This window comes from Pelobates fuscus, chromosome 2 (genome assembly GCF_036172605.1).
Source record: "Pelobates fuscus isolate aPelFus1 chromosome 2, aPelFus1.pri, whole genome shotgun sequence".
Classification (NCBI taxonomy): Eukaryota; Metazoa; Chordata; class Amphibia; order Anura; family Pelobatidae; genus Pelobates; species Pelobates fuscus.
Window position 1 is genome coordinate 17,501,132 of NC_086318.1, and position 22,870 is coordinate 17,524,001.

The following is a 22,870-nucleotide window of genomic DNA, read 5'->3' on the forward strand; positions in this document are numbered from 1 at the left end:
ATACATGGATGACGGGGGGGGGGCGCTGTGAAGATTTTTTGCACAGGGCGTCTAAATGCCTAAGGCCGGCCCTGACTGAAACAGCAGACAGACATGTATCATTTTCGTACACACAGCCACAATACTTTCCCACCATGCATCTTGGTTTCCTCCTCCCTGCCCTGGAGATAATTAATGAAGTAATTCAATTATCTCCTAAGACAAAGGCCAGACTCCATTATGCACATGGTGACACAGAAACAGACTATCACTTTAAAATATATACAGACACATTGTATACATAAAACACAGACATGTAACATATCCCCAGATAGCTCAGGTCTGGGTGCACATTATTAGGCGAATGGCACCCAGATCACACAAATACATTTTAATTGCCATGGAGCCAAAGTCTTTAATTCCACAAACAGGCTCCATGGCAGGCTATCTGGGTTACTACAGTTCACATAAAACAAACTACCGAATTTCCCTGCATTCACCAAATCCATACGAATGAGAACCAGGGGCTGGAGGTTCAGCGGTGCCTGCACGGAAAAGTGTCCGATTTTGGTGCATGAAAGCCGGGCAGAAAAGTGTTGGCTGTCCGGGGAGCTCCAGAACAGCGCCACCTAGCGGCCGCTAAGTGTAACAGCGGCCACACAGTTAACAGGCAATAAACCGCAGCTTCAGGGAGGTAAATTGGCAGCACACTCCAGCTTCTGGGTGGCCAATTAACAACGCCGGCCGGCTTCCCACGGCTCTGGGGAGGTTGGTGAACGGCTGTTTGTTCGGTAGATGAAATCTACCGAACTGCTGTGCAGAAAGGGAGAAATAAATCCTTCTGCACAGTAAAATTAACCCTTTAGCTGCCGGTCCATAGTCCAGAGGCAGCAGGCGGGCAACCAGGCTCCTCCAATACAATGTGGCGAGATTGGTTTCGTCACAAGATCCAATGGTAAAATTGATTAAAATTAAGGTAATAAACTCATATTTGAGAGAGCTTTAACCAGCTCTGGAGTGAAGGGCATATAGCGGTATAATCCCAGCTAAGGGATATAGTGGAGAGGTGCGTTCGTCAATCTGTTCTGATTTTTCGGTGCTCCAGGATATATAAAAAACAGCAATAGTGCTCTCAATATATACAGAATGAGTAATAAAATGTATATAAAAAGTACTTACAAGTATAGCGCAGAAGGTACTGATCTATTAATACAGCGTTGGTGGAATAATCCCTGTGAAGGACTTTTATGCAATTGCCTATATGCTTCAGTTTAATTCTCTCCCTGCTATTTTAAGGTCTATATTGTTCGGTTCCAAATGTCAAGAATGAATGTATGTTAAAGTGTTTTATGTCTTTTTGTAACCATGTGGTTAATGGAGTCTGCCTCTAGCCCTGGATAATTGGATTACTTTCCCCTTTGTCTCCAGGATAGAGGCCTCTATAAAACCTGCTTAAACCAGTTGCCATGCTGCCAGCCAGGAATCAAAATATACTTTAACTAACTTTTGAACCCCTGGTCTGATTCATGCCATTTTTTAATATGTTGTTCCCCTGAATGGATTGATTGTGAATATGTAATTTATATGTGAATGTGCTGTATGGTTTTATAGTTATGAATGTTAGGTAAAAAGTATGTTAAACTGTAAATGTTCTGGCCAGCAGATAATTGAGCTATGTATATTGCTAAAACTCAATTATCTAGCCTGGCCCAGAGGAGGAGTTTTGTGTTGCATAAATTGTGAGTTCTGTGTGCCAGTAAATCAGTCTTGTTCCAGCATTAAGTTTTGGCTCATGTGTGGATTATTTGGCGATTCCAGGGATATTTCTACTTGTGGAATATTGGGTGATTTTACTTTTATGGGAAGAAGGGAATGCTTGACGGGGATATTTTCTACTACCGTCACAACTGGTTGGCAGCGGCGGGATTTTCCCTTCTACTTTCCTTTACACCAGGATTCCAAGCAGACACTGGGAACAGTGAATGGAAGGCTAGTACACCCTGCTTAAAAGAAATACACTGAAATAACTACTGGAAGTCCGTGGAAGGATTGCTAGCAACAAAACCAAGCGGGTCATCATAGCAGAATTAATGGAGCTAGACCAGGAGAACTTGGTTGCAGCAACGCCAGCAGTACAAGAGATGGAGACACCAGTGATTCAGGAGGAGGAATCACCAGCCAACAAGGCAATGAGAGAGAAGCTAGCATGGTTCGGTCCAAACCCAACGGCGGATGTGGTGCTGAAAGTGATGAACCTGTTAGCGGAGTTGGCTAAACAAATAAGAGACGCAAAGCTACAGTTAGAACTGGCAGCAGTCCAACAAGCAGCCACACATTCTCCAAACAGTGAGTACAGCACAGCAGACACAAGGAAGATTCCGTTTAGCGCTTTTAAAGCTTTTAATGAAGAAGACTGTGAAATTGATAATTACCTGGCAGATTTTGAGCGACAATGTAACCTGCACCGAATAGATAGAGGAGAGTGGGTTTCAATATTGTCCGACAAACTGTCAGGCAAAGCTTCTGATGCTTTCCGGACCGTGCCAGAGCAGGAGATCCATAGCTACGCCAGGGTTAAAGAAGTGCTTCTGGCTCGTTATGCAGTAACCCCAGAGTCCTACCGACAAAAGTTCAGGGACTCACGCAAAACCACGAAAGACTCTTACGTGGAATGGGCATGCCAGTTATCCCTGTCGGCCTCTAACTGGGTTAACAGCAGCCAGGCCACCACCGCAGAGGACATTTCGCAACTAATGCTCCTGGAGCAATTTTACGATAACATCCAGACGGATGTCAAAGACTGGGTGAGAGATCGCAGGCCCATGACTCTACCAGAGGCCGCTAAGTTGGCGGATGAATATGCGGATACCCGCAAGACAAACCCAGTCACGCCACGGGTACAACCTCCACGACCAACGGTGCCCTACCACCCACCAGCCGCTAGATACTGACCTCCTAACAGACCAGTGACATATAACCCTCGCTATCCATGCCAGGCGGACAAGGAACAACGCTGCTTCCGGTGCCAAAAGCTGGGTCACATCAAGCAGAATTGCCCCATGGACAACCTCACCAGGTCAAATTGGTCTCGACCTGGTTACTGCCCACCAGCAGCAGCCCATTGTGTAGACTCGGCTTGGGATCCCCAGGAGCTGGGTCAGGAAGAACCATTGGGCACCCTTTATGAAGCCCTCATGGTACAATCTGTTATTACGGACAACAGGAAACACCATTGTCAGCTGGTCATGGTTAACAGAAAAACCGCCCGGGGATTAAGAGACAGTGGGGCGACCATCACGTTGGTACAAAGACACCTTATTAAGGCATCAGAGAGACCGGGGAAATCAATTGCTGTGAGAGTGGCAGGGGGGGCAGTATACCGTATTCCTACTGCACAGGTACACCTAGACTGGGGTGCGGGAGCTGGCAATGTTCATGTGGGCGTCATGAAAGACTTACCTTATGAAGTCATCTTGGGCAACGACATTGGCCCCCTGACTTCGACGTTCGCCTCTTCGGCCCCCGCTCAGGAGGCCCACGCAGTAACCACCAGAGCACAAAGTCGCGCTGCCAAGAGCCATCCGCTTCCTACTGAGACCCAGGTAAGCCAACCCAACCTACCCTTGACTGTAGAACCCCTACCCTGGGACACCCCAGAAGACTTTGGGCGGGAGGTGACCAGAGACCCTTCCCTCAGAAAGTATCGAGAGAAAGCCAGGAGGGGCCAAGGGGGGTTGGAGAAGGAGCAATTTATCTGGGAGAAAGGCCGCTTGTACAGGCTCACCGAGACCCGGGGTAATGCACCAGGGCCTAAGCAAAAACGCCAGCTGGTAGTTCCCCGGAAATACCGGCAAGAGTTGTTGAGGATTGGGCACGACGTACCCTTGGCAGGCCATTTGGGAATACGCAAGACAGGGTATCGGATAACCCAGAACTTCTTCTGGCCTGGCGTATCCGACGACGTCAGGGTGTATTGTCAAACGTGCGAGGTATGCCAACGTATAGGTAAAAAGGGAGACCACCCAAAGGCTAAACTAGTTTCCATGCCCTTTATTGAAGAACCGTTCACAAGGGTAGCCGTGGACATTATAGGGCCCCTGGCCCAACCTAGCCGTTCCGGCAAGCGGTATATACTCACCATAGTAGACTACGCCACCCGTTACCCCGAAGCGGTAGCTCTCTCGAACATACAGGCTGAGACCGTAGCAGAGGCCCTAGTTAAAGTATTTTCCCGAGTAGGCTTTCCCAAGGAGGTTCTGTCCGACCAAGGTACCCAATTCACAGCCGAGATAACCCAGCAGATATGGAAAACCTGTGGAGTTAAATCCCTGACTAGCTCCCCATACCACCCCCAGACTAACAGCCTGTGCGAGCGCTTCAACGGAACGCTAAAGCAAATGTTGAAGTCGTTCACGGGGGCGTACAAGGATTGGGAGCGATTCCTGCCACACCTTCTCTTTGCCTACCGAGAGGTGCCGCAGGAATCGACCAGATTCTCACCCTTCGAACTTCTCTATGGGAGGCGGGTGAGGGGGCCCTTAGATCTCTTCAAGGATCACTGGGAGGGGCAGACAGAGATTGAGGGGACCCCGGTTGTACCTTATGTCCTGGAGCTGAGGGACCGCATGGAGGAATTAGCCCAGACAGTGCGAGAGAACCTCCAGGCGGCCCAACAGCGCCAGAAGGTATGGTATGACCAACGGGCTAGGCACCGGAGCTTTCAGATAGGCCAAAAGGTCATGGTATTAAGGCCGGTCCGAACAGACAAGCTCCAGGCCGCCTGGCAGGGCCCCTATAAAGTTATAGGACAGATATGCGACACTATCTACACGATAGCCAGCTGCGAGGATGAAGATGTAAAACGAACCTTTCACATCAACATGCTCAAGGCCTATCAGGAACGGGCAGAGGAGGTAGCCACTATCTGTGCACCAGCAGGAGAAGACACAGAGACCCTACCCCTTCCCGACCTATTGGGCAGTAACGAAGGGATGACCCAGATAGAGAAAGTCCAACTAGGTGAACAGCTGGAGCCGCAAGAGCGGGCTCAAGCTGTCCGCTTACTAAAAACAAAACATTCCACATTCTCTCAGGAGCCTGGATACACACTCCTAGCCATACACAAGGTAGAGACTCCAGGACAGGCACCCCTGAGACAGCCTCCCTACCGTATCCCCGAAGCAGTCCGGGAAGGGATGCGGAAGGAAATAGATGAGATGCTTCAGCTAGGCGTAATCGAACCCTCAGAAAGTCCTTGGGCCTCGCCGGTAGTCTTAGTGCCAAAGAAGGATGGGACAACCCGCTTCTGTGTAGACTACCGGCGCCTCAACGACAAGACAGTTACGGACGCCTATCCGATGCCACGGATGGACGAGCTGCTTGACCGTATCTCTGCAGGGAAGTATCTGACCACAATAGACCTATGCAAGGGATATTGGCAGATTCCCCTAGCAGAAGATGCCATACCCAAGTCGGCCTTCATCACCCCGTTCGGTCTATACCAATTCCGGGTTATGCCGTTCGGGATGAAGAACGCCCCGGCCACCTTCCAACGGATGGTGGATCAGTTACTTGGGGGTCTCCAGAGCTTCGCATGCGCTTACCTGGATGACATCGCCATCCACAGCGATACATGGGAAGCGCACCTAGAGCACGTAGGGGTAGTATTAGATAGGATCAGGGGGGCCGGGCTGACCCTGAAACCCGACAAATGTCATTTGGGTATGGCGGAGGTACAATATTTGGGCCACCGAGTAGGATGTGGTAAGCAACGGCCGGAACCGTCTAAGATCGAGGCCGTTGCCAATTGGCCCACACCAAGACACAAGTCATGGCTTTCCTGGGCACAGCCGGCTATTACAGACGCTTTGTACCCGACTATAGCGCCCTGGCCAAACCCCTGACCGACTTGACCAAAAAGAAGCTACCCCGACAAGTCCTGTGGTCCCCGGAATGCGAGGTGGCTTTCCAAGCACTAAAGACTGCTCTGGTTAATGCTCCGGTGTTGGTTACCCCAGATCCTAACAAAAGATTTATTGTCCACACAGACTCTTCAATGTTTGGACTGGGGGCAGTACTAAGCCAGATCGGGGAGGATGGAGGAGAGCACCCGGTGGCATACCTGAGTCGGAAGCTGTTACCAAGGGAGGTCAGTTATGCCACCATTGAAAAAGAGTGTTTGGCCTTAGTATGGGCACTCAAAAAACTCACACCTTACCTTTATGGCCGGGCTTTCACTCTCATCACCGATCACAACCCCTTGGTGTGGCTTAACCGGGTTTCAGGGGACAACGCCCGGTTGCTACGCTGGAGCTTGGCCTTACAGCCCTATGACTTTACGATTCATTATCACCCAGGCAAGCAAAACGGGAATGCCGATGGATTGTCATGCCAAATGGATTTAACCTCGGACTAAAAGCTCTAAACCCGTCAACCCTACTGGACCAGGAAAGGTCCAACAGAGTTGCCGGAGCAGGGAGAAAAAGGGGGGCCATTGTGAAGGACTTTTATGCAATTGCCTATATGCTTCAGTTTAATTCTCTCCCTGCTATTTTAAGGTCTATATTGTTCGGTTCCAAATGTCAAGAATGAATGTATGTTAAAGTGTTTTATGTCTTTTTGTAACCATGTGGTTAATGGAGTCTGCCTCTAGCCCTGGATAATTGGATTACTTTCCCCTTTGTCTCCAGGATAGAGGCCTCTATAAAACCTGCTTAAACCAGTTGCCATGCTGCCAGCCAGGAATCAAAATATACTTTAACTAACTTTTGAACCCCTGGTCTGATTCATGCCATTTTTTAATATGTTGTTCCCCTGAATGGATTGATTGTGAATATGTATTTTTTATGTGAATGTGCTGTATGGTTTTATAGTTATGAATGTTAGGTAAAAAGTATGTTAAACTGTAAATGTTCTGGCCAGCAGATAATTGAGCTATGTATATTGCTAAAACTCAATTATCTAGCCTGGCCCAGAGGAGGAGTTTTGTGTTGCATAAATTGTGAGTTCTGTGTGCCAGTAAATCAGTCTTGTTCCAGCATTAAGTTTTGGCTCATGTGTGGATTATTCGGCGATTCCAGGGATATTTCTACTTGTGGAATATTGGGTGATTTTACTTTTATGGGAAGAAGGGAATGCTTGATGGGGATATTTTCTACTACCGTCACAATCTCCACCTCGGATTGCTTGAGTACAGGATACAATAAAAATGCCAGGGAGAGTAATAATAAAAAGTGCATATAAAACACAATAAAAAGAGAATTGGTACAGGAAAAAAGGAACCAAAAAACTCGTATTGCTCAAATACACAATTAAAAACCATTAATGCGTTTCACCTTACAAGGCTTCTTCAAAATAGAATAACCCTTTTGCTGGGTTGCTGCCTTTCATCTTGTTATTTAGCACTGACTCCTTCCCCCTATTCTTATTGATCTCTCAAGGCCTGAAGGGCCTGCAGGTGGTTAAGGGCCTCGATTGGACCTGGAATTTTGGGACTCTTACTCGCCTTACTCCTCGGGATGGTGGCTGCTATATAAGAGGGGATTTGGAACACTCAAATGCGGGCCTCTCATCAGTGCTCCCTCACTACATATGCATACCCATGGGATACCTTCCTCTGAGAGCCCAGCAGTCTACTCACACATCGGGTATTGGATGAGGGCGCATGAGACCAACTGTGAAAGTCTCCAGCCGGCTTACATCTCCTCCTGGTTTAAATGCCATGGGCTGGACTCCTGTATTTTATTCGTTTTTTTGTTTGTTTGTTCTTGCATTTTTCACACACAAACAAATATGATGGGCCAATTCTATAGGCATGGGCCTGGAGCTGCAGCTCCGGCATCCCCTATGTTAACCAGGCCCTGAGAGGTGCGCTTGTAATCACTCATTTGCACTGAAAATAAGGAAAGTCAAAAATAAAAAGATTCAAATGTACAACTGCAATAGACTGCATAGCAGTTATACAATGTATATGTATATTTTAATTCACAGTCACAAACATGAGCAGTGAACATTTAGCACTCTCTTACATTTTTTGTATCCAGACCGAAAATTGCATACCAAAGGCGGAAAGTCCATAAACTATTTAGCACACTGATAGTTCAGATTCCAAGCTAACTTCATGTGATCACTTTGATGCAATGACTTTTAGTGCTTTAAAACAGCACTTCAAATTGAATGTATTTATCACTAGCACACATAACATTTATCTTTCTAAAGCATGTACTCTTTGTGCGGCTTGATGCGTATGGTACTCTGCCTCGTCTAATTATCCATTAGCTTGATTAGAATTTAATGAAAGCTATTATATCAGCGAAGTGCTACGTTCAAAGCTCAGATAAAAGGTGAATATTGCTTTGTGGTAATCCTAACTGATTATCAGGCAAGGACATTTATACAATAAAAACTTCATAAAACTGGCATCCATTATTTATACCCACATATTATACTACAAACCATGAAAATACCAGGTATAGTTATAGTAAATTATTCCTTCTGAGATTGGAGTCCAGGGAATAGGGGGCATGAGTGCCAAACATGGCACGCGTACATTCTAACATTTTAAATGACCAGTTCATGTCAAAACTCGTTTTATGTGAACCACGTGGAAGTGTGAGGTGTGAGATGTCGTTCTATATTCTGGGAGTTTATAGGGGACCTCATAATAGCCATATTTATTTATGACTGTAAATCATATCTCCCAAGTGTCCCTATTTAGGAGGGATAGTCCCTCTTTTCTCTCCTAATGTCCCTCTTTTCTAGGAGCTCTGTGTTGTTGATGTGTCTGCGTGTATAACAGAGCTCCACAGCAATACTACTCCTAGTAATGTGTCTGAATGTATCACAGAGCTCCACAGCGATAATACTCCCAGTAATGTGTCTGAGTGTATAACAGAGCTCCACAGCAATAATACTCCCAGTAATGTGTCTGAATGTATCACAGGGCTCCACAGCGATAATACTCCCAGTAATGTGTCTGAGTGTATAACAGAGCTCCACAGCGATAATACTCCCAGTAATGTGTCTGAGTGTATAACAGAGCTCCACAGCAATAATACTCCCAGTAATGTGTCTGAGTGTATAACAGAGCTCCACAACAATAATACTCTCAGTAATGTGTCTGTGTGTGTAACAGAGCTCCAGAGTAATAATACTCCCAGTAATGTGTCTGAGTGTATTAGAGAGCTCCACAGCAATAATACTCCCAGTAATGTGTCTGAGTGTATAACAGAGCTGCACAGCAATAATACTCCCAGTAATGCGACTGAGTGTATAATAGAGCTCCACAGCAATAACACTCCCATTAATGTGTCTGAGTGTGTAACAGAGCTCCACAGTAATAATACTCCCAGTAATGTGTCTGAGTGTATTAGAGAGCCCCACAGTAATAATACTCCCAGTAATGTGTCTGAGTGTATTAGAGAGCCCCACAGCAATAATACTCCCAGTAATGTGTCTGAGTGTATAACAGAGCTCCCCAGCAATAATACTCCCAGTAATGTATCTGAATGTACAACAGAGTTCCACATCAATAATTTTCCCAGTAATGTGACTGAGTGTATAACAGAGCTCCACAGCAATAATACTCCCAGTAATGTGTCTGAGTGTATAACAGAGCTCCACAGCAATAATACTCCCAGTAATGTGTCTGAGTGTATAAAAGAGCTCCACAGCAATAACACTCCCATTAATGTGTATGTGTGTGTAACAGAGCTCCAGAGTAATAATACTCCCAGTAATGTGTCTGAGTGTATTAGAGAGCTCCACAGCAATAATACTCCCAGTAATGTGTCTGAGTGTGTAACAGAGCTCCACAGTAATAATACTCCCAGTAATGTGTCTGAGTGTATTAGAGAGCCTAACAGCAATAATACTCCCAGTAATGTGTCTGAGTGTATAACAGAGCTCCACAGCAATAATACTCCCAGTAATGTGTCTGTGTGTATAACAGAGATCCACAGCAATAATACTCCAAGTAATGTGTCTGAGGGTATAACAGAGCTGCACAGCAATAATACTCCCAGTAATGTGACTGAGTGTATAACAGAGCTCTACAGTAATAATACTCCCAGTAATGTGTCTGAGTGTATAACAGAGCTCCACAGCAATAATACTCCCAGTAATGTATCTGAGTGTATAACAGAGCTCCACAGCAATAATACTCCCAGTAATGTGTCTAAGTGTATAACAGAGCTCCACAGCAATAATACTCCCAGTAATGTGTCTGAGTGTTTAACAGGGCTCCACAGCAATAATACTCCCAGTAATGTGTCTGAGCGTATAACAGAGCTCCACAGCAATAATACTCTCAGTAATGTGTCTGAGTGTTTAACAGGGCTCCACAGCAATAATACTCCCAGTAATGTGTCTGAGCGTATAACAGAGCTCCACAGCAATAATACTCTCAATAATGTGTCTGAGTGTATAACAGAGCTCCACAGCAATAATACTCCCAGTAATGTGTCTGAGTGTATTAGAGAGCTCCACAGCAATAATACTCCCAGTAATGTGTCTGAGTGTATAACAGAGCTGCACAGCAATAATACTCCCAGTAATGCGACTGAGTGTATAATAGAGCTCCACAGCAATAACACTCCCAGTAATGTGTCTGAGTGTGTAACAGAGCTCCACAGTAATAATACTCCCAGTAATGTGTCTGAGTATATAACAGAGCTCCACAGTAATAATACTCTCAGTAATGTGTCTGAGTGTATAACAGAGCTCCACAGCAATAATACTCCCAGTAATGTGTCTGAGTGTATAACAGAGCTCCACAGCGATAATACTCCCAGTAATGTGTCTGAGTGTATAACAGAGCTCCACAGCAATAATACTGTCCAGTAATGTGTCTTTAAATTACAATAAATGTGTTTAGAAATCAGTCTGTGTAAATAAGATTATTAGTAAGTAAATTGTTATTAGTAAGTCACCAAAATATCTCAGAACAGCCCCGCCCCTGGCCCTAAAATTAACGTGTCTCTATTTGTACATTTAAAATGTTGAAAGATATGTTGAATGATTTAGAACACCACCAAACTATTTTTTACGCAAACTAATGTCCAAATTAAGTTTTACTTTTGCAGGGGGATAGACTAATGATAAATGCTCTGACAAAGGTCCCAAAACAGGACATTTCTATTACCAAGAGGGCATGGAAAGTATATAACGTAATTATTTTAATTATATCATATACAGTTAGTTATAACCCTTATCTGCACTCATTATGTTAATACTGTAGCCCCATGTAGCCAAAGCGCAGCTTAAGCGGAACAGGGCCTTGACAGGGGTTAGGAGGCGGGCCCAGGAGGAACAGACAGGACAGGTGGGTTATGGGATATGTGGGTTTGGCTATTTAAGGGAGGAGCCATTTTGTAAGGTTCACTTCTAATTTCCTACCCGGTTCAGTTTGTGTGCATCCCGGTGCTCCCTATACTTTCTGGGTAGGGTTTCTCTTTTGTCTCCTCTGCAGGGCCATGGATATCGTGGAGAAGCTTCTGGAGGGGATCAGGACAGCGGCGCGGCAACAAGGAGCGGATTGGGTGCAGGCCCAGCTGGGCCCGGTCCTTGCTGCGGCGGCAGGACAGGAGGCCGGAGACTCACGCCCGGCGAGGGCCAGGAGGCCCCCGAGGCGTTTGAGCCCGGGAGGAGAACCGGAGGTCGGTGGCACGGGAGTGCAGGAGACAGCCAGTGGAAGTCGTAGCAGGCCCAGGAGCTGCCTGGTTGAGGCTCTGCCTCCCAGTGTGCGGCCGGGGCTTCGGCGTGGTGAGTCGAGACGGGCGGCTGCCCTGGACATCGATGCACCAACCCCTAACACGGATGGGGCCGTGCGCGGAGCTGGATCCAAGATGGCGGCCGGACGGCCTAGTGCGGGGCCTGGCGGGGCGGGGTCTCGGCCCAGGAGGGCACCCCCATCGGTCTTGGCGGTGGACTGCAGCACGCGGACTGGGACGGTCCACGACGGGCCCAACGTACAGCAGGCAAGTGCAGGGGCCCCTTCCGGGGGTCCCCTTGGCGTGGTGGGCAGGCGGGGAGTGAGGCCCGATTCCAGGGAGCGGGCGGACGGGGGGGCGGGTAGGCGAGCGGCCCAAGGGGAGCAGGGGTCGGGCGGGAGGCCCCTGGGGGGGGTGCGGGATGCTGCGCAGGGGTCCCGCGGAGTACAGACTGGGCGGGCTCCCGTGGGAGAGGATGGGGGGTCCCTCGGTAGTTCTCTTGCGGGGCGGAAGGTAGTGCCTGCGGGTTCGATGGATGTTAGGAGGGTGGTAGAGGGTAAGGGGAAAGGAAAGGCTCCGAGGTCCGGTCGGTCGGGGAGAACTGTCTCGGGGAGCGGGGTGTCACCATCCGCGTCCGTGGAGGGCCCCGGGGGAGGTGCCCCTGGTCCGGGTTCCGTAGGTGTAGTGGTAGGTCGGGCTGCAGCGGGGTTGGGGCGCGGGGCGGGTAGCGGGGAGGGTGGGCCTAGTTCGGAGTCGGGTAGTGCTAGCCCCTCGCCGGTTAGGGCCCCCAGGACACGCAGACGGAGGCCCCGGCGCAGGCGCGCAATGTCAGGGAGTTCGGCAGGGTCCGGGTCCCCCAGGTTGCCTCAACGGGGGTTGGCTTCCAAAGGCGATGGTAGGAGTCGTAGTCCACGTGGCAGGGCTCTCAGGGCCTTTGGGGCGCGACGGCGGGAGGATACCCGGCGGGAGGCTTTGGCGGTTAGCAGGCGCTCCCCGGTTCGGGACGGGAAGGTGGTGGGGGAACAGTACGCCTTGCCCAGGACTTCTTCTCCTCTTTCCAGGTCCCGGAGTCGCTCCTCATCTGATTTTTCCAGGCACCGGGTGGGATCCCTGGTTGGCGGGACATCGGCGGATGGCGTTCATCCTGGACGAGCAGTGACGGACTGCGCAGCCCCGGGTGTCATCGGCCCCAGGGGCTTGGCCGGTGAGTCTATTGAATCGCTACAGTCCAGTGCACTAGTACAAACACTGCAGTCACTACTCCACTCACTGGGGGCGGGGGGTGGCACACAAGGTAGCGTAGGGCAGGTGTGGACGCAAGGGGGTGGGGAGGCGGGGCCCGGTCTAGGGACCCCGGCGGCAGTTGCGGGCGGGGAAGCGGTGTCGGCTTCCAGCGTGGGTGAGGCGGGAAGCGAACGGGCGGAGTTGACGGGGGGGGTGACGGAAGCAGCGAGGCAACATGCGTATGTGTCCTTCGCGGGCCCGCTGGGGGTGCACCTCAAGCAGGAGGTGAAAGATAAAATCTGGAAGGGGGAATTCTGCGAGATTTTCTCGCTTCTTCCCTTGGAGGACTTTCTTGACCTCAAGGAGGAGGACAAGAAGGACGAAAAGAAAGAGGAGGAGGAGAAGCGGCGGAGGTATCGCAAGATACCGAAGTCTTTTGGTAACTGGCTAAGGGCATTCTGTATCCTAGCCAGCGTGATCGGGGAAAAATCGCCGGGCTCCTGCTCGTCCCTGTTTTGCTACTTGGACGGCATATGGGAGGCATACCGCACCTATGGCGGATTGGCATGGTGGCGGTATGATGAGCAGTTCCGGCAGCGGCTGGCGGCGAATCCGGGCATGCGGTGGGACCAGATGGACCTGCCTCTCTGGATGAAGCTCATGATGGCGCAGAAGGCGCAGCCCTTTCAGCACGCGGCTGGCGCTAAGGGTCAGCCCTCCTCGTCGGCCGCCTCGCAGAAGGGCTTATGCTGGCTCTTTAATGAGGGCCAGTGCAAGTGGGGCGCAGCCTGCCGCTTCAAGCACGAGTGCTCGGGCTGCGGTGGGGCTCATGGGCTCCAACGTTGTTTCAAGAAAGGGAAGTCCGGGGGGACGGGAGCCTCTGCCGCGGTTGGCGGCGGAGGGTCTCCCACTACCTCGGGGGCTAACCCCAGTGAAATTAGACGCGATGGAGCCCTGGCTAAACCGCTACGGTAACAGGGCAGACGCGGAGCTGCTTAGAGCGGGGTTTGGGCAAGGGTTTGTCATTCCGTTTCGGGAGAGGGGTGGCACTGCTTGCCCTCATAATCTCAAGTCCGTGGTGGAGTTCCCAGAGGTGGTTCGGGAGAAGTTGGACAAGGAGGTGCGGTTGGGTAGGATGGCGGGGCCTTTTGTGGCCCCGCCACTGGAGGGCCTTCGGGTCTCTCCCCTCGGGGTGGTCCCCAAGAAAGAAACAGGGAAGTTTCGGCTCATTCACCATCTTTCCTATCCTAAAGGGGAGTCGGTGAACGACGACATTGACAGGGACCTATGCTCGGTCTCTTACGCATCATTTGACCAGGCGGTCGAGCTGGTGAAGAGAGCCGGGCGTGGTGCGTTGATGGCCAAGGTGGACATCGAGGCTGCTTTTAGGTTGCTTCCGGTGCACCCGGCGTGTCACCACCTGTTAGGGTGCTTCTTTGAAGGGGGCTACTTTGTGGATTTGTGCCTTCCCATGGGGTGCTCCATTTCGTGCTCTTACTTTGAGAAGTTTAGTTCATTTCTCGAGTGGGTGGTGCGGACGGAAGCGGGAGATAAAGCGGTGGTGCACTATCTGGATGATTTCCTGTGTGTGGGGCCGGCCGGATCTCCCGCGTGCCAGCACTTGTTGGGTACCATTCAATGGGTGGCGGGCTGCTTTGGGGTGCCGCTGGCAGCGGATAAAACTGAGGGCCCGACTGAGTGCCTTAGTTTCCTGGGTCTGGAGATCGATTCAGTGCGGGGGGAATGTCGGCTGCCGCTGGCGAAGCTGGAAGGTTTGCGCGGCGTGGTGGCAGAGGTGCGTCGGGCACGGAAAGTGACCCTGCGCCGACTGCAGTCATTGGTCGGAATGCTCAATTTCGCCTGTAGGGTGATACCCATGGGTAGGGTGTTTAGCCGCAGCTTATCGGCGGCTACCGCGGGGATTAGGTCCCCTCACCATTTCATCCGGGTATCTTCGTCCATGCGGGCGGACTTGGGGGTGTGGGATACCTTCCTCAGGGACTTTAACGGGACGGTGTTCTTTCGGCAAGGGGGCGTGTCGGCAGCTGAGCTGGAGCTGTACACCGACGCGTCGGGTAGCGTGGGTTTTGGGGCCTACTTCAGCGGGAGCTGGTGTGCAGAAAAATGGCCGGAGGCATGGGGACAGAGCCCCCTCATGCGTAACCTGGCGTTTCTGGAGCTGTTCCCACTGGTGGTGGCGCTAGCGCTGTGGGGGGACCGGTTGAGGGACAGGAAAGTGGTTTTCTTCTCGGACAACATGTCCGTGGTGCACGCGGTTAATAATCAGTCTGCAGCATCGAGGCCGGTGGTAACTCTGCTGCGGCGCTTTGTTTTGTTGTGCATGTCCCTGAATGTGGTTTTTTCGTGCGCGCCATGTGCCTGGGTACTTGAACGAGGTGGCTGACGCTCTGTCTCGTTTTCAGTGGTCCCGGTTTCGAACGATGGCCCCGGAGGCCCAGGACAGGGGTCAGCCGTGCCCGATCGAGATGTGGCAGCTAGGAGCGTCCTGCTTGGCGGACTCGTGAAGGCTTCGCTGGCACCGGCCACATGGGCCGCATACAGTAAGGTCTGGAGTTCATGGGAACGTTCCTGGGGCGGGCTGGGCCGAGGGGTACGAGGGGAGCCGCCTCTGGATGCCTTCTTGTGGTTTACCTTTCAATTACTGGCGGGGGGCGCCTCCCCGGCGGTGATTGACAGGAACATGGCTGCAATGGCGTTCTGGTTCAAGCTCCATGGTGGGGCGGATCTTACCAAGGCGTTTATTGTCCGGCAAGCACTCAAAGGGTATCGGAGGGCTCGGAGGGCCCCCGACGCTAGGCGCCCGGTGTCGGTGCATGTGCTGGAAGGGCTTGTTCAGGCGCTGCCCACTATTTGTTTCAATGCATTTGAGGTGTCGCTATTCCGTGTGGCATTTCTTTTGGCTTTCTTTGGGGCGTTCCGCGTCGGGGAGTTGGTGAGCAACACCCGGGCGGCCACGGGGGGCCTACAGGTGTCTGGGGTACGTATACTGGATGGGAAGCTGGTGGTACACTTGGCTAGGTCCAAGACGGATGTGGAAGGTAAGGGCCGGGACGTTACGCTGGGGGCCCTGCCGGGCTCGGCATTGTGCCCAGTAGCTGCGGTGTCGGAGTATCTGGGTCAGAGGCCCGCGGTTGGTGGGTCCCTGTTGGTCCATGCGGATGGCTCGTCGCTCTCTCGCTTCCAATTTCGGAAAGTTTTCAGTCTGGGTCTGGGTCGGATGGGACTGGATGCCGGCACATACGGCACCCACTCCTTTCGTATTGGGGCGGCCACGGAGGCCACACGTCTAGGTTTGGGGGATGAGGTAGTCAAGCGGATTGGGAGATGGGAATCTGTTAGGTTCCGCTCATATGTACGCTTGGGTTTGTTGGAACACTAAGGACATTGGGGCGGCCTGGGGGGTACGGGTGGTTTTATCCTGTGTTTTTCTTTCTTCCCCAGGCCGGGTCGCTTGGATCGTGGGTCATTCCTTCATTTTCTGGGCCGGACGGAGGGCTGCAGCTCGAGCTCAAGGCCAGCAGCTGGGCTTTCCGGAGGACCAGCTCGTAGTGCGCTGGTGGGGGTATCGGGGCTTCTGCTGGGGGGACGTCTGCAGGGCAATATTTGGTATGGTCGCAGGCGGGGCGCGGCCGGATATGCTAGTTTTACATGCAGGCGGTAACGACCTGGGCCTCACCCCGCAGCGGAGGCTGGTAAAATGGATGAAGCAGGATCTTAACCGGCTGGTTGATCTGCTTCCCGGGGTGATGCTGGTATGGTCGGAGATTGTTCCGAGGCAGCGGTGGCGTTACGCCCGGGACCCGGTAGCCATTGATAGATGCAGGGGTAAGGTGAACAGCCTGATGGCAAGTTTTGTCAGGAAACTGGGGGGAGTGGTGGTAAGGCACCAGGAGCTGGAGGAGGGGTTGGATGGGTATTACCGCTCGGACGGTGTACACCTTTCGGCAGTGGGTTACGACCTGCTGAACTTGGGTCTGCAGGAAGGGATGCGGAGGGCGTTCCTTCTTCGGGGTGGCGGAGCTCAGACAGCTTAAGGGGTCAAGGTCTGAGCTTGTGGCGGGATAGGGAGCTGAGAGAGAGGACATAGGCTCCCTATGAGGAACGTGAGGAACATGGAAAAAAGTGGAATTATGGTCAATGGTGGTTTCGAGTCCTGGAGGTGGCTCAGAACCTGGTGGGGCAGGGGTATCCGGGTATACCCCTGCCATGGTTACTTATGGTTGGCACTTGTTCGGTTCAAGTTGGCGAGGTTGGAAAATGTCGTTACATATTTGTATTTGTTATGTTGGGGGTCATTGCCCTCTATTAAAAAGAAGGATACGGATGAGAGGGGCGGAAGGTGGGGGCAATGACCCATGTTTATATGTTAACTTATTTAAAGCAATATTACCGTTATATATATTATAAATTATTTAATAAAGCTGTGGACAAATTTTCCCATATACCAGGTGTCAGTGTGTTATTGGGTTAGGTATGTGGGGGGTTTTTGTCCAAGGTTCCGCCAGCCCATATGGCGACTATACACCGGTCATGTAGCCCCATGTAGCCAAAGCGCAGCTTAAGCGGAACAGGGCCTTGACAGGGGTTAGGAGGCGGGCCCAGGAGGAACAGACAGGACAGGTGGGTTATGGGATATGTGGGTTTGGCTATTTAAGGGAGGAGCCATTTTGTAAGGTTCACTTCTAATTTCCTACCCGGTTCAGTTTGTCCCGCCCACCCTCCCTATATATTTATGTTTAGATATGGGTTTCCCGTTTTTTCACAGCGGCGGGATAGGGAGCTGAGAGAGAGGACATAGGCTCCCTATGAGGAACGTGAGGAACATGGAAAAAAGTGGAATTATGGTCAATGGTGGTTTCGAGTCCTGGAGGTGGCTCAGAACCTGGTGGGGCAGGGGTATCCGGGTATACCCCTGCCATGGTTACTTATGGTTGGCACTTGTTCGGTTCAAGTTGGCGAGGTTGGAAAATGTCGTTACATATTTGTATTTGTTATGTTGGGGGTCATTGCCCTCTATTAAAAAGAAGGATACGGATGAGAGGGGCGGAAGGTGGGGGCAATGACCCATGTTTATATGTTAACTTATTTAAAGCAATATTACCGTTATATATATTATAAATTATTTAATAAAGCTGTGGACAAATTTTTCCATATACCAGGTGTCAGTGTGTTATTGGGTTAGGTATGTGGGGGGTTTTTGTCCAAGGTTCCGCCAGCCCATATGGCGACTATACACCGGTCAAGAAATATTCTAAAACTGATAAATGTTAATCACCTGCCTTGGTCATTCTCTGATTAAATATCCTGAGCTAGGACCATCCGTGGGGACTGGACGGAGCGCTTACACTACATGAAATGGTAATTGCTGTTACATGAAAGGACACGGTGTATGGCTGAGTCTTTGATGTAATAATATATACACATAACTTGTTTTACATACACCTCTATCATCAAAGGATGGTGGAATGTCAAATTTAGGGAACCTAGGAAGGAAAATTCATTAAATGTATCTTAAAGGAACACATGCTTTTTTTCTAGGTGGGATAATGAACTAAATCAATGGCAATTTTCACAAGTCTGTGTTAAATCAGTGGAAAATGTTCAACTTTGAGGATTTCATACGTTCTGAATTCTGTTCCTTGAATTTCTGTACTCACAATCATTTGTATAACTATGAATTTATTTATTTATTTATATATATAATATTGTTGTGCATCATCTGCATATAACAAATTGGACTTTTAAAAAGTTCCCCTTGGGCAGAGAAACTCGAGAAATCATGCTTCCAAAAATATATATTGTTATTTCAGACTTCACCCTCCACTTTTGTGGGTCTCCTTAGCAATGGACACCGTTTCAAACACAGCTTTTTTTTAAAACCATAACATGGGCTGTGTTTCAGAAGGACCAGTGACCACAATCAAGCCGTACATCGTACAGTTTCCACCTTGTGGGTCTCATCAGCATGGAGCCGGTTGTGGTCTACACGTCAGGAGCGGATCCAGAGTCCAATCTTAGGAGGGGCACTCTGCCAGATTTGGTTAACATGGGATAATTTAAAAAGATGTTGTGTTGCTTAAAGAACTCCGAGATAAAACAGATGAGAACAATAAACCTCATAAAAGTGCTCTTTGTAAATTAAGAATCACATGAAATTCATACCTAGCAAGTTTAGCAGCCCACGTATTTTAAAAGAACACTTCAAACCTATATTCCTAACAATATAGTCACCCTGTTCCTGGATATATATTCGTCCCCCCTCCCCTTTTCCACTAAATGTAATAAAATAAAGCTTTATACTTACCTTCCAGCTCTAACACTCTCTCGGTGCTGCCCCCCCCCCCCCCCGATGCTTTCCTATTTTACTCAGTCAGTGCAGCCACTAGATGTAAACATTGCAGGTTCCAAAAAGAAGCAATATTTTACATTGCAGGGTTAAAATGACAGGACCACCTCACCATTTGGGTTACTATAGGGGTCATGTAAACTATAAAATGCTGTACTAGTAACACGTTTTCCAAGCAATTGGCTTAATGCACTACAACCTTTAGCTTTTCTATAGTAGCCATGTACAGAAACTTCCTTTTGTGTCATGCTGCCATTACCATCTTGTATACACACAGTAGCACACACCATGTAAAACACTTTTGAGTTCGTTTTACAATGTCAAGAAAAAAAAAACACTAAATTTAATTTTATAAAAATTGTACAGCGCTTCAGAATTTTGCTGGCGCTATATAAATAATAAAATAATAATAAAATACAACTGAGAGAGGGGCTAATTTAATCTTAATTATTTTATTCAATGCATTGCAGTGGCAGAACTTAAGAAGACAGGGCTCTGGTGCAAGACACAGACACACAGGATGACACACAGAATGACACACATATACAAACACTGACACACATACATACACACATACAGACACACAGATAAATACACAGGCACACACTTACACACCTTATACACATGCAGATACACACACACTTCCTCCAAGCACTGACATAATCACAGGGGCCGGTTCGCGCTATTTAAAGGTTGCAGCGCTTAACGGGCCGCTGAAGACACTATGCTATCGAATGGCTCTTACTGAATGTGCCACCCAATGGGCTCCCTTGGCATGTGGTCCCCAGTGCAGCCGCACCGGCAGCAGTTATGCCGCTGACACATTGCCCTCCTCATCCCCTAACATGGAGGATTGGTGGGAGGCACTGTAGGGAACCCACCAGTTTTGGTGGGTGCCAGGCCCAGATCTCAGCAAAGGCAGTATGGCTGGCCTGAGTGGGCACCAGGCAGCTGGCTGTCTTGGCAGGCAATGGATTGCTATTAAATATCAGATGACTGGCCTTAGTGGCCACCAGGCAGGTGACTATCCCCTGGCCTTGGGGGGCACAGCATGGCAGTTAAACGCCAGATGGCTGGCCTGAGTGGCCACTGGGCAGATGGCTATCCCCTGGTCTTGGTGGGCACTGAATGGCTTTTCTTATGCCAGCTATCTGGACTTAGTGGGAACCAGAAGGCTAGCTGGATTCTGGATGGCTGGTCCCTGGTCTTAGCAGGTTACAACTGGCTGGCCTCTGGGATGGATGGGCATCAACTGGCTAGACAGACACCAGCTTGCTGGCTTGGGTGGGCAATGACCAGCTGGTCCCTAGATTGGTAGCTGCAGTCAGTGGACAGCAGCTGGGCAGAGCTAGGCAGCCTGTTCCTGACCTCACTGGCCACATGCTGGTCACATGGTGACCGTAATGAAGGCCTGTGCAGGCTGGTGACTACTAATGCATGCCAGCAGGCAGTTGCACTAGGCTGGAGCTGGATGGTGGATTAGGGCTTTGCACTCACTGTGCGCTGTGACTCACCAAGTCCTCTGACGGTCCCCATTGCCTCCCTTACTTGCAGTAAATGGAGGATGTCTGCTAGGCCAATCAGAGGATTATAGGCGGGGATATGGCATCACCACCATAGCTCTGCCTCATCTCCTCTGATTGGACTAGCAGCTCTGAGCAACGGAAGCTCTGTTGCTGCGCCACCGAGGAGGAGAATAAGAAAGTGAGTTTTCTCCTTCTCGGGCTGGGGATCACCACACACTGCCATCAATAGTAATAACATATGGAAATATTTATTTTACCCCCCTTGTATTTTCTCCGGCAGCTGAGAAGTGCCCCCATGTGACAGGCAGCTCGGGGAGGCAGGGCAATTGTCACATTTCCCCCCTATGGATCCACCACTGCTACATGTTCTGAGAGCGTATAGCTAGGTACCAAAAAGACCAAACACAATAAACTCCCCACAATGCAAATACAAACATTACTGTTGTGCATTGCAAGCATATCTCAAGGGCAAGTTTGGGAAGTCTCTGTTAGGCACAGAATCTTGAAACACAATTTCTCCACAACCTAGAGCATAGTTATTGAAGGACAGATTGAAGAAGAGAATGCAATAAGTGGCTCCCTAGCTGCTCTTGAACTAGAAACATACATGATTTGAAGTCATATTTTAGATGAGACATAATTCGGTGAAATATGAGAATATGTGTTCTCCTGAATCAATTGGATCCTCGATGGATATAGACCAAAGATTGAAAAGTAATAATGAAATTATCCAAGTGTACTACAGGGAGTGAGAGAGTTCAGACATATGTTACCTCGGGTTAATGTCTTGATGACATTTAATCTGCTCTGTAAATCGCACGTAGTTTGTTAAAATGCGTTAAACTGCTGGTATATACATATATGACCCCGATAAAAGAAAAACTGGAAAAAATCTGAATGTGAACTTTTCCATTTGCATTGGGTTTAATATCTCTCCTACACCTCTGATCTAAACAGAAGCCCAGAGGTGGTAAATATATTGCCAACAATCATTTCACCATATACACTATGAAACAATGCAATAACAGTTTCCCGCAAACATACCATTACCATGAACATGAATACATACCTAAGCTGTCATTCAGCAAACATTTACAGCAAATAGATAGTTAAATAATTATTATGGCAACCTTGTATCAAATCTGCTAGTGAGCTTATTACTCATATAACATGTAATAAGAAATGATTAACGAGTTCACACTGATATGACCAAAACCCGAATGGATCATATATTGGAGTAAGAGTCTAAGAGCTTTGCATTCAGCAGTGGGTTAGTATTTGTAAAAAAAATATCAATCAGAATATAACGATAAGGTGTACTAATTTGCATATGACCACATGGCATTATGGTACTGCAGTGGGTTCTAGCTACACTGATTGAAACATTCCTTTTCATCTGGTTTTTAATGTAGATTATACCAAAAGATGTGTGTCCTGATTACACTAACAGCAAATCGAGGGACCAACATATTTTGAGTAAAGAATATATATGTCAGGTAACATTTTATATCAAGGTATCATTATACTGCAAAACCATTCAACATTCAACACTGAATGATATTGTCCATTAAATCCAACCTAATATAGACAGGCGCTCCCAACATGGGGAATGGGATGTACATTACCTTATCCAGAGAAGGAATTCTAGAAGGTAGTATCCTACGAAATAGTCCCAGAACCAGCTAGATTTGGAGGATGGTGGCTACACGAGAAATAAAGAAAAACATGTTCAGTCAGTCTTTCAGGGACAATATAGTCACCAATACAACTGTAGCTGAGTGAAGCAGTTTTGGTGTATACATCATTACCCAGCAGTCGCACTGCTCAATTATCTGCCATTTATTAGTTAAATCACTTTGCTTATCCAGCCCTTGTCACACATGTGACTTCCACAACCTTCATATATTGCACATTCTGTTTCCAGTCAAGATTGTAAATGTAGACACCAGTGGAGGATGGTCCATAGGGACAGGTTAGGCTGCACCTCCCCTAACCCCAGTTTTTGTAACAAAAGAAAAAAAAAGATCTAATGCATTAGCATTATAAGTGCTACAGATATTTAAAAG

At 49.0% G+C, this 22,870-nt stretch overlaps 1 protein-coding gene across 1 annotated transcript in view; it reads right to left on the reverse strand.

Annotated features, from left to right (window-relative positions):
• Positions 1-22,870, reverse strand: part of LOC134585389 (L-gulonolactone oxidase-like) — a 160,057-nt gene that overhangs the window by 49,945 nt on the left and 87,242 nt on the right. Inside the window, exon 8 of the mRNA XM_063440797.1 lies at positions 22,430-22,506. Coding sequence (XP_063296867.1) covers positions 22,430-22,506 — 77 coding nt within the window. The remainder of the gene's footprint in view (positions 1-22,429; positions 22,507-22,870) is intronic.